The sequence below is a fragment of the Gallinula chloropus genome (genome assembly GCF_964237585.1).
Source record: "Gallinula chloropus genome assembly, chromosome: 9".
NCBI lineage: Eukaryota > Metazoa > Chordata > Aves > Gruiformes > Rallidae > Gallinula > Gallinula chloropus.
In genome coordinates this window covers 16541188-16555010 of record NC_140094.1, presented here as the reverse complement: position 1 = coordinate 16555010, position 13823 = coordinate 16541188, and the positions used below count along the sequence as shown (strand labels likewise).

The following is a 13823-nucleotide window of genomic DNA, read 5'->3' as shown; positions in this document are numbered from 1 at the left end:
CTCTGTACCTGTTGATGTATCAAGCACATCAGGGTATGGCCCAGATAAAGTAATCAAAAAGGGTGTTGTCCCTATTAACCTGTAGTATTTTTTCCTCTAACTTCACTATCTTCACTAGGTCTTTTAAGTTGATTTCATACTTTAAGATCTGAATGAGTAATGTGCTGTTATAGAAAGTATATGTCTCAATAATTAAAGCAGGCACAAAAATTTAGTGTAAGATGGATGCTGTATGTGCTAGAAAAACACTGCTTCCTACCCCCTTCTTCTCAATTTGAGACAGGAAATGTCTGTACTGCAGTTCCATATTACTCCTCTCTTTCACCTTTTTTCCTTCTGCCAAGGATGTAAGTAGAAATATGCAAAACTCTGTTTGCATAAACTGCCATTCTGATGGTAACGATCTATTGTGTTAATAGTTACACTGCAAACTGTCCGTGGGATTCTGATGAGCCTTCTGTAAAATAGCTGGTGAGCAGGGCATGCGGCCAGCAAAGTTCCTAAGAATGCACCTTCACAGACATGTGTTCAGTTCCCTCAAATCCTTCTCTCTCCTCTGTATTCAGTGTAGTCCAACCAAGCACTTAAACAGATACTTAACATTTTAGACAGGGTGAATAGTTCCTTTGAAGTCAATGGGCTGCACATCCTGGTTATAGTTAAGCATGTGCTTCATTGGATCAGGGCCTAAATAAATAACTTACATTTTTGTTAAACTCATCTGGGCATCCAGTTGTCCTGCATGACAAGTGAGGCATACAGAATCTTTTCTGATGTGCTCTAAGCACAGGGTGGAGGGAATGAGCAGAACATTTCATCTGTGCAGTCTCTCTGCAGCTTATAGAATTGAATGCATAATGTCAGGCTAAATGAGTTGGACTCAGGCATCTGAGGAAGAATTGTAGAAAGAATTTGTAGGAAGACTAGTTCAATAGATTTGCAGGGGTTTGCAGTTAGAATAGCCTGAGAAGTACAGGTTCGGTTGGGTTAGAAACCAGATTCAGATTTTGCAAGGAATTTCAGGCCAGGGAGCACATTGCCGTGCACAGAAGCAGCATTTGTCCTGTTCAATAGGCCAGCAGTGTGTACTTGTAGTCTTTTTCCTTCCTTCTGCTGTGTCTTGTCACCCTTAACCCTTCCTGCTTCTGCTGCACAGAGGATGCTGCATTGCTTGGAAGACTTCTGGCCCAGCAACCCGATTCCTGCGTCAGAGAAATGAGGTTTTTCTACTCTTGGCTTTGGAAGTGTGTGTCTGCGTGTGTGTGTCCCTGGACCCTCCCCAGACTGTACAGATGGACCAGTGGTAGAGGATATGGGAGCAACAGTATGTCCAGCACAAGCAATTATGCCAGAGAAAGCAGAAGCTGAATTTTCAGCAGCTGCAGCTGCGTTAGGACCAGAAACAGATTCTTTGGGGTCAACCTCTGAAGAAATCCCTCTGGTTCCAATCTGGCTGTGTTCATTTGAAACACCAAGGCACGCCTGCCTTTTGAAACTTCACCTCTAACTGATGGTCCCCATGTACTAATTAGCGTGAAAAAGTAGATGACCTAGGTGGCAAATATCCCTCTTGTGGGATTTTAATAGTATCCACCTGACTGTGTTCCAGTAAGAGGCATCCTATGTCTGTGAAATAAGATATACCATTGTCCAGTTCAGTAAATACATGACACAGTGGGAATAATCTGACCCTGGAGGTCTGAGTACAGTGTTGCAGTCTCTATAATCACGAAACTTTTCTTGTTCAAATTCTGTTTTTTGAACTTGCAGAAATTCATATCTCTGGCATCTATGGATAATGTACTGCGTGTTTCAGTGGGCAGCTGACCAGAATAACTTCTGTCTGCAGAATCTGTATCAGTGATCTCAGAAGCATGTCTCATTTGAAACACATTCCTCCTCTTGATCTTCTGTCTTTTGCATTGTGTAGGAAATACTCAGACTACTGACATCCTCCCCTCCTCCCAGCTGTAGGTGTTCAGGCCACTTGTTAGGCTATAGGTGATATGAATAACACTACACTGATAGGAACAGAATTCAAAGCTGTCATTAAGCAAAAACTTGAGGTTTTTTCCTGACATACTGCTGTAGTTACTGCATTTACAGCCTGCTCCTCCCTTCCACATTTCTCCAGCCCTCTGCCTCCCCATTCACTGGCCAAACCAAGCAATTCAATGTGCATCAAGGAAAATGGGCACATAGTGCTACTAAATGTATATATACATGGATGTGCAAAGGGGTTTTTGGCAGGTTTTTGACTGTACCAGTTTCCTCTGTCCTTTAGCTTTATGACCCTGCAGGGTTAAACTACTCAAAAGGCATCATTTGAAGGATGCTGGGAAGTGGCCACTAAACAGAATATTTCTTATTCATGTTGCACAGTTCAACTACTGTCCTCCTTTCTTACAGGAAGGACTTGAATTGCAGAATTTAGCTTAGCACAGTTAGGTATTTTTTTCCAGTTCGTGGGAGCCAGATGGAAGAGTGACTGCAGGAGGAGTTTGAGCTCTTCTCTTCTAGCTACTTCTATTGAACAAAACAACTGATTTGTTGTCATTTCTTTAGAAGAATTGTTTCTCTGAAAATGGATACGTTCTGCACAGTATCAAAAGTGATGATGACCTAGAATTTCACAGGTCACTGGAAGATGAGAACACATGTCCTGCTTGACTCAGTGGCTAAAAGTGAGGAGTAAATTTGCTTCACAGCTACAGTGTGGGATTTCAGTATATTATCCAGGACTTAGTGTGATAAGGGCAGATTTTGGATTTGAACTGCAGCTCCTGGAGTAAGAGTTTTATTCCAACATAGCTCTATAAAAGATTCTGCTGACAAAACTGTGATGAGACCTCTGCACATGCAATGGGTATTGAGATACCTTTTTGATATCCTGGGAATATCACTGTAGTATCATTCATGTCAAGCTCTCACTTGAAAAATATAGACGCAGTCAAGCTCAAAAATGCTTCAGAGCAAGCCCTGTGACTGAAACCTTTTTAAAAGTGCTTTCAGTGCTGTCATGGGACTGTCTTACCCACTGCTGTGACTGACCCACAGGTGAGACAGATCTAAGAGGCTCTTCAGTCCTTGTCTCCCCTCTGATGGTCAGAAAAGGACTGTAGGAATTTCAGTGTATAGGCTTCAGGATGGGGCGATGTTTGCCTTTGGAAGAAGACCAAGACCCACCAAGCTTATTTGTGAGTAAAGAGTAAAATGTTTACCGTCAGTCTGGAGGTATAAAGTGTAATATTTTGGTAGAAGATCTTTGAACAGAAGGGTGGTGTCTCCTGGGCTTACAGTTTAAAGGATGGGCCGAGAAGTTTTCATACTTGCAGGCCCACATGCAGTGAATTGGGCAGCTGTGTTCAGCTCTTCTTGCTGACATGTTTCAAGTCCTTTCCTGACCAGACAGCACCGCAGCACTCTCTTTACAAACGAGGATTGTTCTACCCCTGTAGGAGAGTCTGCAAGTTTTGCTGGATCATTTACAAGACCCTTCATTTTATGGCATGGTGGTAATTTCTCTAGGGAGCTGCCTGAAAGTGCCAGACACCTTTCTGTGTAGAACAAGAGTGCAAGGAGCAAAAGTGCTGTGCTTTATTTGCAGAGCTGGCCAGCCCCTGAAGAGAGATGCTTTTCTAGCGGTGGCCTCCTGCCATCTACTAATAGTTCAGCTATCTGTTGTCACAAGAAAAGCATCTGTTTGATTTACCAGTTTATATAATAATAAGACCTTAAATAAACCTCCCTCAAGTTGGCTCTGGGAACTCAAGCAGGCGCTGCTTGTGCCAGCTCCGTCAGGAGACTGTCATTAGTCTTCTTTGGAAAGGCTGGAATGCCAAGGTGTCGAGACACAGTAAGGCTGCAGTGAAAAATGAAAGCTGGGGCTGGTGTGTGGTTGTAGCTTCCGATTTTGTTTTATTCCTGTCTGATGTTTTTAAACACTTTGGTGGTCGTTATGTTTTTTCTGCACTGAAGCATGGTCAGTTTTCAATGTCTGCTTAACAAGAGCTGGTAATAGTTGTTGTTTCTCTTCTTCCAAGCCCTTGACAACTTGATTTGTGACTTTAAAAAGAGTTTGATGTGAAGGGTTTGGGTTCATCAGTCAGTCCTGGGCATTAAATCCCTTTTCCTATAAACTCTAGTTTCATGTTTTTCTTCGAGAAAATAGTATTTTTAATCTTTCTCTATTTTTATCTTTCTCTAAGTATTATCTTTCTCAAAGTATTTTTAATCTTCTCCCTGCCAAACTCTTAAAATCCCACTGAGGTCTCAGGCATTTCAAATGACACAGTCCAAATGTGCTAATATGATTCTCTCACTAGCCTCCCCACAGGGTGAGGAAAGCCGTAATGATAAAGATTATGGTTCCTCAGCTTCCTTTGGGTTAAGGAGTTTCTGAAACGTTTTAGCACATGTGGGGCTTTTCTCCAGCTCCTCTCCGTGGCGGATAGCACTGCAAAGCAGGTCGGGTGAACACAGCTCCTGAAAGTTTAGGTCTAAATACCTACAGAAATGTATTCAAACCTTCAATTTAGTTATAAAATACTTTTCCTCCCACACTTGTTTTTCTGTCATGAGGAATCTCATTTAGAAAAACTTCTTACATCAAGTGTCATTACTTAGATGGTGAGCTTCAAGGCTTTTTATCCTGCTTCTGTTTAACACAGCTCCAGGGATCCTGCTTGATTTGTGGGTGCCAGTGGCATGTGTAGTATTTCTTCCTGCCTTGATCTGGGGAGACTGGATGAGATGTGGGGGATTAACCGAGACCAAATGAAGTCTCTTGGACCTCTCTGTTGGATTCATATCATAAAATGCCAAATCTGACTGTACTAAATTAAGCTGAAGCCAATTCATCTAGGTGTTGCCTGGCAAATCTTGAAATTCTCTTTATTCTTCCTTGTCAGCATCTGTCTTTCTCTGCTTAGTCCAGCTTCTTTCGTGTCCTTTTCTGTTCCAGCGGAAGAAGAAATAAAATCTGGAGAAGGGAAAATTTCTCAATAGACATGATCAGTTCTTTGTCTCCAGGCAATGTCCTTACATATCTCTTCTGCCAACTTTTGATGGTGCTATTGCATCACAGGGTGTCTGCTCCTTTTTGTTATATAGTTCTTTTGTGAAAATACAAGGTTCAGTTTTAATCCAGCTGCTGAAGAAGTCTTACATCATAGAGTGAGGCAGGACTTTTTTACATGCTAAATCTTAAATCTGTTAATTTGGACTGTAGTGTATGGACCTCATGTAATTGCTGTAATCTTGCAGTAGCAATCACTGTGCAGTATCTGTGCTGTATCTTGCAGTATCATCATCATGTAGACTGCACAGGAATTTAAAAAAAAAACCCAAACCTCAACACCCATGATATATGAGTCATGCATCACTGCTTTTTCCTAGTCTGCAGTCTGGAGACACAGGATAAATTTCACTTCTGTTCTGTTTTTCTTTCTAGGACAGATTTCTGCGTACACAAAGACGAGCCTTGTGACACTGTGGGTAAGTCAAAGAAATAGGGGAGAATATTTCGATAGCCACCTCTATGCTGAGAGGAGCTCTCTGGGCAATCTTTCATTCTTTGGTTTGCTGTAATGTTGCTTCTGTTATTCTGTATACCTTTGTGATGCAAATATAGATTAATTGAACAGGGTATGAACTGCAAATAAGCCATTAAATATTAACCCTTCTAAGCACTGGAGGTGTCTGAGTTCAGGAAGTAATCTCAAGTATTTCTGCTTCTTTCCAGAGGATGTAGAATCAGATAATTGGAGATTAGGAAACTGTCTTTTGCTGTGTCTATGCAATGTTCCTTTCAGTGCTCTCACCTAAAACAAGAATTTGCTGACTAATGAATTTCTTTCCTATTGTAAGAACCTGTGTAACACTCACAGATCAAACTTACACTCAGACACTGGAGAAAAATACCTCATTGTAGGAAAGCCAAGTTAAATCTTCTTTTCTGCCTCCTACTCCTCCTACTTCCTAACTGCCTTTAATCTTATCCAAACCCTGGATACACAGGGTCCTTACATCCCTCACATTAAATACGTTGCTTATTTATTTATTTAACTTAGGTAGCAGTAGCCTTCACTGTATCTGTTCTAGTATTTTTTTTTAATCACCACAGTAGCAGCAGTGTTTGGAGGGATAGGTCAACATCCTCTCTCTGATGATTGCATGGCTTTTTTAGACTCGTCTCAAAGTCAAGTGGCCCCTTATCCTACATTCTGTGTAAACTTGGAGTGGATCCTGATTTTCAGCTGATCTTACGCTCCTGTGTTCAGAGAGACACTCATAGACTAGGGCTTGCTATGCTGACAATAGTGGGTGATGAAGAGCATGAAGTGCCTTCACCAGGAACTCTGACACTACCTACAGAAGTCTCACCTCAGAATGAAGGTCCTTCCCTGATCAAGTGAAGGGAGGAAATAAATAGCTGAAAAATGTTTTTTCACACAAGGACTGGCTTCCACATCCAAGTTTTCTTTCCAGTCAGAATCCCTCACAATGCATTTATTTTGTGCCCAATGGAAAATACACTTCCACTGAGGGAGGTTTTCACACTGCCTACCTGCATCTGGAGGTGGCTATGGTAAGATACAATAAAGAAATAAAAAAAAATACTTTTTTGAAAAAGGAGAAGCTGATGGAAGACACATGCTGACTAAGGTCAGAGCTTTTTCCATTTTTAAAGACAGTATTGTTGAAGGTCTCTATTCAGAGAATTCTATTACCAGAGACAGAATAACTAAGGAAATATTTTTATGACTTCTTTTCTGTTCTTACAATACCCAAGTACTTTCTTGTGCTGCCACTTGCTGCCGGCTGTGGCTGCAGTGGAGAAAGTGGAAGACCAGAGCAATAAAGATTAAACTCATTTGTTACTCTTTCCAGCAGTTTTCCCAAGATATTTAGAAGGTGAATGTTCTTGGGATGACTCTGGCCTCTTTGCTCTCCTCAATCCTACTTCTCCTTCCTTCTCTCCTGATGGTTTCATTATGTGGCAGCAAAGCACTGTTATCTTCACCTATGTGTTTTCTATACCCCACTGTTTCTGTTGTCTGAACTCGGAGGCAGCATGCCTCATCCCTGAGTACAGATGAAATTCTCCATCATATGATACCATCTTTTCTTAAATACTGCTGAAATAAGCAAACATTTCCATAGCATCAATTTTTAAGCATTATTGCCTGTACCCAGCTCGGTGACTTGCTGCAGTCATTTCACATTGTCTACAATTTAGGCCCTTGTTTCTGTGCTGTATGTGCTAGCAGCAGATTTTGAAAGATTTCTTCAAAACTGTAAACCAAGGAACTATTCTGGTAGGGCTGTGGTCTGAATGAAGCTCACCCAAGTTATACCACACTCTGATATCTTACCTGTCCCTGCCTTGAGAAATATTAATGCTTAGTGGCTGGAGGTAGAGCATGACAAAGATAAACAATTCCTGCAGTCCTCAGCTTGCTGAGGTATTATGAGGTGGTGCAATATGAAACTGGAATGCTGGATTTTGATGGATTCCTATCCATAAAACAGATGCTTTGTGTTTCGGAGTCCTTGTGTGTGTTCTGAACCAATAGGATAGTACCTGATAATTATGGACAGTGTGTTTGATGCCCTGAATATATCATATACTTGTGATTTATATAGCTATCCTTGCCTTCTGTGGATTGATGTAGCTCTGTATTAGCTTCATTACCCTTTCTCTGCCAAAGGTGGTGTGTTGGTGATAAAAGCATGACATTTTTCTTTACTGATGAAAGTTAGCTCATATGTAATCTGTTCATAGTACAGATGTTAGACAGGAAGGGAATTTAGCCTTGTTGTGTCATTTGCACATGTGTCACAGCAGAGGAGGAATAAATTAAGGAGTGTACTTCAGTGGCATGCAACTGGCTTGAGAAAGTGGTTAGTGTCAGTAGTACCAAATTAACTGTGTGAAGGATTCTTCGGTTTCCCTCCCTAGTCAGAACAGGGGAAAATAAATGTCAGTTGTAGAGAAGTAGGTTTTTAATAGCTGCCATTCCATGCCCTATATACATGGGTTATAGAAGTAGTAAGGTAGCGTGCCATCTACGTGGGCTTAGTATGTGTGCAACAATCACAGTAGGCTGATGCTCATTGGTATGTGATACTGGCTTATGAAAAACTGTGTTGATATTTCAGCTGTCTCTGTTGTTGCCAGATTCCTATTCCTCACTCTAGCTCCCAGATAGCCCCCTCCAAATAAGCAAACTGCCTGTGAAAGGAAGAAACTGGTCCAAAGAATGATATTGGACTTGGTTGTGACAGCGATGCTGAGGTTAAAGCACTCCACAATGTTTTCTGCATCAGTGACTGGCTTTCATTTTTTTCCCTTATATTTTGCTTTTATACATGAGGAACATGGGCTCAGCAGATGCATATGTGGTTTTGTACCTGCTTATGGAGGAAGTTGACCGTTGCAATGTGGAGCACTGCTGTCTTGTGAAGGAAGCATCTGTCTGGTGAGCAGGCACTTTCCTAAACTAGGAGACTGAGGCTACTGCTCTATATAAGGCAGAGAATCTGGACTCTCAACTCCTGATTTCTATTCCCAGCTCTGGCATTGACTCATTGTGTGACATTTGGCAAGTCAGTTACATTCTGAATGCTTCTGTCTACCTCTATGAAATGAGGCTTTTGAGTGCAAAGCTACAGGAGATTGCATGGCTTAAGAAGTTCTCATATAAAGCAGTGTGATGTCCTTGAGTATATGATGCAATACAAGCCCATAATCTAACGTTTCTTGGTCATGTTTAAAAGACAATAAATAATCTATGAGATCATGTGTAGAGAATTAAGAGAACTAAGAGCACTATAGGTAACAGTGCCTTGATTTTTCTTACATTGTGAGAAATATGGAAACAAAACTTTCCTCAGTGGAAGTACTGAGGCTCAATTGTTGTTTTGAAGTGGTATTATGAAGTTTAAATGACTTATAAGAGGTGTTCATTCGTGCTCAAAATGATCCATATTGAAAAACCTGTCTGGAATCTCTGCCTGCCATGCAGACACAGAGAGAAAACAGCGACAGGAGGTTTGTATTTGTATTCTGGCAGGGGCCCCTCACTGAAACCAGTTGCTTTGGGGACTTCGTTCAAATTTTCTTGGCCCAGCTGCCAAGGTAGTGTGGAAGGTTACATAATGGCTGACACCAGCTCAAAAATGGTGCAAATATGTAGGTATGTCTTTGGGGGGTGATGCCCCACTGGCCACATCAAGAAACAGAACCACATTTGTTTAAAGAATAGTTTGTTAATGTTCGTTGCCCCTCTTGGTGGTGTAAGTTAACTCTATGGAGAAATGAATTCAAGAGGTGGGCAAGAAGGAAAACAATCTGCCTGTGTGCAATACACTCCCAACAGTTGTGTTTCCACAGCTTCAGTGGGTGGGACTGCAGATAGCTCTGGGATTTGAGCAGGGAAGCTTCACTTTGTGCAGCACAGCCTTGTCACACGCTGGTCAGAAAGTTTGCAGGCTGCTGCTGCTGCTGCTTTCGACTCATCTCTCGTGATGTGACTCTTCCCAGATCTGCCGTTTCCTGCAGCAAAATCTTTGTTCCAATTGAGCTGCCTCTAAGCCAGCCAAATTGAGAGTTTAATGTCTAGCTATTAATATCAGGCTGCAGCTTGGAGCCTTGAACGTTGTCAGAATCCAACCTTTCTGTGACATAAGCAGATTGAGAATGCCCCTTTCGTTCAATATTTCCACTGCTAGTGCCAAATAAGCAGCTTTACGGTTAGTTAGGAATGATCCTGCATATTTCAAGGCAAAGCTTGGCCTTGATTCCTCAGTGTACATGTTACCCCAGATCCAAGCTGAAACTTCCCTGTGTTCAGCTAATAATAAAAGTGGGGGCAGTGTGGAATTGGGAAATGGAAAATGAGAATGTGTCTTAAATATCCTTAAATTGCCCTGGTTAAAAATGTCTTTACCTCTGCTGCAGTCACATGTGCTTTTCTGCGGCTTGATGTCGGGGAAGAGAAAGCAGAGCATAGTGTGTATGCTGCAGATGGGCAGATTTAGTTGAAGGAGTAGCTGCCTGGAGAAAACTGAGCATCAGAGTGAGGTGATTGAGAAACACAGTTTTCCAGACTGTTTCCACACGTGAATCAATGTTTTGCGAAAAACATTCCCATGTCCTCGCTGGCTTTAATTAAAGGGCTCAAAGATAATTTACTGAGAGTCCTGAAGATTAGAGATCCTTCTGTAATTTGTGTCTTTTTTACTAGAGCCTTACAAACACTGATAATGAACAGGGAAATCAGGTTTTGGTTTTGCTGCTGTGCTTCTGGGTGACTGCACACATGACAGACATCCTTCTGCTGTACCAGTGTGTTCATATAGTCCTTTCCTTCTTTCAAAAGCGTAGAGAGCGATGGGTGAAAGGTGCTATCGTGGGGAGCTGTGTGCTGTGGTGCTGTTAGACAATTCCCCTCCTTTGTAGCTATACCCCACTCTCTTCTTAAGTGTTTGTTATAGCAAAGTGTTTCAAAATACGTCCAGGTTTTACAAATGAGACATTTGTTTTATGTCTCCAAGTACATTTCATCCTTTTTTTATTCCATGTAGAAAACCTGAATAAAGAACTGAACATTTTTACCTTTTCCTTGGCCTTTTGCTTGTGCAGTCAGGTGGCCTCTGGTTGGTCCCATCTGCACTGTGTACTGTTCATTTCAACCTCCCTCCCTATGTAATATTGATTCCAGTCCCCTAGCAGTGTCACAACAGAGAATTAATCCCCAAGGAAAGGGAAAAGCCTAGCTGGTTTGCTGTGAGTGGAAAAGAAAAGGAATTCTCACATTAAAACATTTTCCATAGTGGTTCGTGTTGAATGTTTCTGTATATTCCAGGGCGGGTTTTTATTTGATGCCAGAATAAATAGAAATACCTGCTGCTTAAAACAATTCATTAGAGAAGCAGTGCCTGGCTTCAGAAAAGCCTTGCTGGGACTGTCCTTCAGACCAAAATCAAGCACAATTCAGTGCATTAAAGTGAACATACTGTAGGTTAAAATGTCCCTTAAAGAAACACTGTCAGATTGATTTGGCATTTGTGAAAGAAAGGGACCTTGCAGCACTGCAAATTTTTAGGTCACTGGTGTCTGTGTAGGGCAATGGAGACTCAGGCTGCTGGCTTTATAAAACCAAAGGCAGCCATGGTACAGTGCAGTGGAAGACTTTTTCCCTTGCCTTTTGGTTGCTAGGGAATAAACACTCGGCTGCACAACCCAGACAGTGCAGAACTGTGCTATTGGGCATATTCATCACTACCATCTCTCAGGCCCCACCCTACCCACAACAGCCTTCCAATTTCTTTTCACCAGCTAGCAATCTCTCCTCTTCCTAATTCCCACTAAAAATTTCTGTGCCAACTGAGTGTAATATAAGATTGCATAAATGTTAATAGAAGCACTGGGATGAGCACAGCCACTGAAGTAATGAGGAATTCCTGCTGTCGTAACCCTTGCTCTTCCTCACTTCAGTGTCCTGTGTGTGCTTTTCCTTCTTTCTTGTTTCAGGAAAGTGGCTTCAGCTGGGCTGCTCACAGCTAAATACCAGAGGAAAATCCTGCTTAGGCTGAACTCAGTGAGAGTTTAGTTTTGTTAGTGATTTTAGCAAGGTTGGGATCCTCCTGTTCTTATATATTGTCTGAGACGTGCAGCCACCATCCTTTGGGCCTCTGTCAAAAATCTGGCTGAGGTTTGTTTTCTAGAGAGACTAGTAGGTTTGGGGTACCTGCAACATCTTTGGAAAAACCCATATCCTGAGGATGGTCCTTTGTACATTCTGACAGTCGGTTGGTGTATCTATTAAGCTGTCTATTTTGAGCGTCCAAAATCACTGAAATGTTTACAAATCTTGCAGAGAAACAATGTGAGAGCCAGAAAACAAGACCCAAGTAGAAACCACAGTGAAGCTGACCAGTCTACTTTTGGAAAGACAAGTAAAACAGAAAATACAAACAAAGGCCATATAAACACAATCTATTCCCCTCCATCCAGTCTGTAAACAATTAAAAAAAAAAAAAAACAGCATGCCATTTTTAACAAACTACACATTTACTGTTAAATGTGGCAACTTTCTCATTGATTTGTATGAAAACTTACAATGTGTGCTGTGTATTTGGTTGAGTGAAGTGCTGATATGAATTTATAGAGACTTTTTTTCCTTGTTATGGAAAGTAGAGCATTTAAATTTCATTTGCCTTTGGGTTTATTTTGCAGCTCAGTAGTCCTCTTTAGGTTTAGATCTATTCATTGCATATACTAAGGGCAGTGGTGGATTCTTAGCTGAAAAATGACTCTTTCTGCTCTAGCCAAGCACAGGATACTGTCCTTAGTTCAAGATTATATGGTCCCATGGCAAAGTCTTTTCATGGAAAAGAGGTGATTGATCAGTCTGTTCTGTTCTTAAATTTTACTAACCAGTGGGTGCTATCCATGGAATTTCTAGTTATCTCAACTTTTTACTTCATCTTCTCTCTGTTGCTTCATGTCTTGGGGGTGCAAATTAACTTGCATAATTAAAATAAATGAATCCATTTAGTGGAGGGTTAGTGACAGATTGTACATTTGTCATTGTCCTAGCTCTGAAACATCACAGAGCCTGGTCCTCTCATGATTAACCCCTTTCCCTTGCCTTTTTGCTAAGGGTCTATTTCTTTTTGGTGGTAGTTCAGAGCTCTTAGAAGTTCTTGCTCAATTTCGTTCCTTCGTCTTCTCTTTGTTCATCTGAGCCTGGACACCAAGAGGCTCCTCTCCCAGGAGAGGTCTGGATGGTCTGTCTTCCATCACGCTAACCGCATGGCTTGCCCACTGAGGTCATGGAATTTCCCTACGTTTACTACACTTTGTTCTTCATAAACCTCCAGCAGTTCCTTATTAGTTCTCCTCCATACATCATTCTCCTTTTGTAGCCCCAAAATGTGTTTCAAGCACTTTTATTTTCCGATTATTTATCTGTCTGCCTGTCTTCTTAGTAAGCACCCATCCCACAAGATAAAACAATAGGCCTGGCAGTGGTGGTGTGTGTTTGAAGCTAGCTTGTGTGCAGTAATTTGGAGCTAAACACTGTCAGTGGGGAGGAATAACACACTTCCTGCTCTGTACCTGGCCCTTCATTTCCTCCACCACCAAACTGCTCTAGGTAATTAATGTTCACAGATATTTAAGCTAGCTTGCTGAAATACATACATAGTCTTTGTCAACTGCAAGGCAGCATGTCCAAAATCATCTCATCAGCTTACCCCCCTGCTGTGCTTTGTTAGCCTATCTTTGCTGATCTTGTATCTTGTTTTACTTGTGGCTCACTCAAACCCTCCAGACAGGCTTTATGCCAGAGCTTTTGTCTTCCTTACTGGAACTCACCCCAAAGGAGATGGAGGATGTTTAAGCTTATCTTAATTTACAAACTTTATCCTCTCCCATGGTTTGATTAATGGTTTGTGGTAATGTGTTTTGGTAAATACAAGCAAACGACTGTCTCAAATGCTATGGAAAGGAATCACAGTATTCCTTTACCAGGCAACTTATTTCTGAGTAAATACCCTTCAGACCATTACATCTTGTCATTGTTCAAGGTGAATGTGGATTCCTATTTGAATGAAAGAGATCTTTGGAAAAATCACTGGCTACAAGAACTGTGTTATGGTACTTTACCATCAGGCATCTAGGACTCCAAACCAAATCCTAGCCTGATGTCAAAGTGGTGTGTAATTAAGCACCTTTCTGTTGCCTTTATTAAAAGGAGGATGTCATTTGCCATGACTTTGTTGATATTTCTTCAGATACTCTAACTTTATTC

The 13823-nt window shown here is 41.4% G+C and overlaps 1 protein-coding gene across 1 annotated transcript in view; it reads left to right on the top strand.

Annotated features, from left to right (window-relative positions):
• Positions 1–13823, top strand: part of ADAMTS17 (ADAM metallopeptidase with thrombospondin type 1 motif 17) — a gene marked incomplete at both ends in the record, with an annotated part of 181627 nt that overhangs the window by 38998 nt on the left and 128806 nt on the right. The window contains one exon of the mRNA XM_084268070.1: positions 5453–5496. Within this exon, the coding sequence (XP_084124196.1) occupies positions 5453–5496 (44 nt within the window). The remainder of the gene's footprint in view (positions 1–5452; positions 5497–13823) is intronic.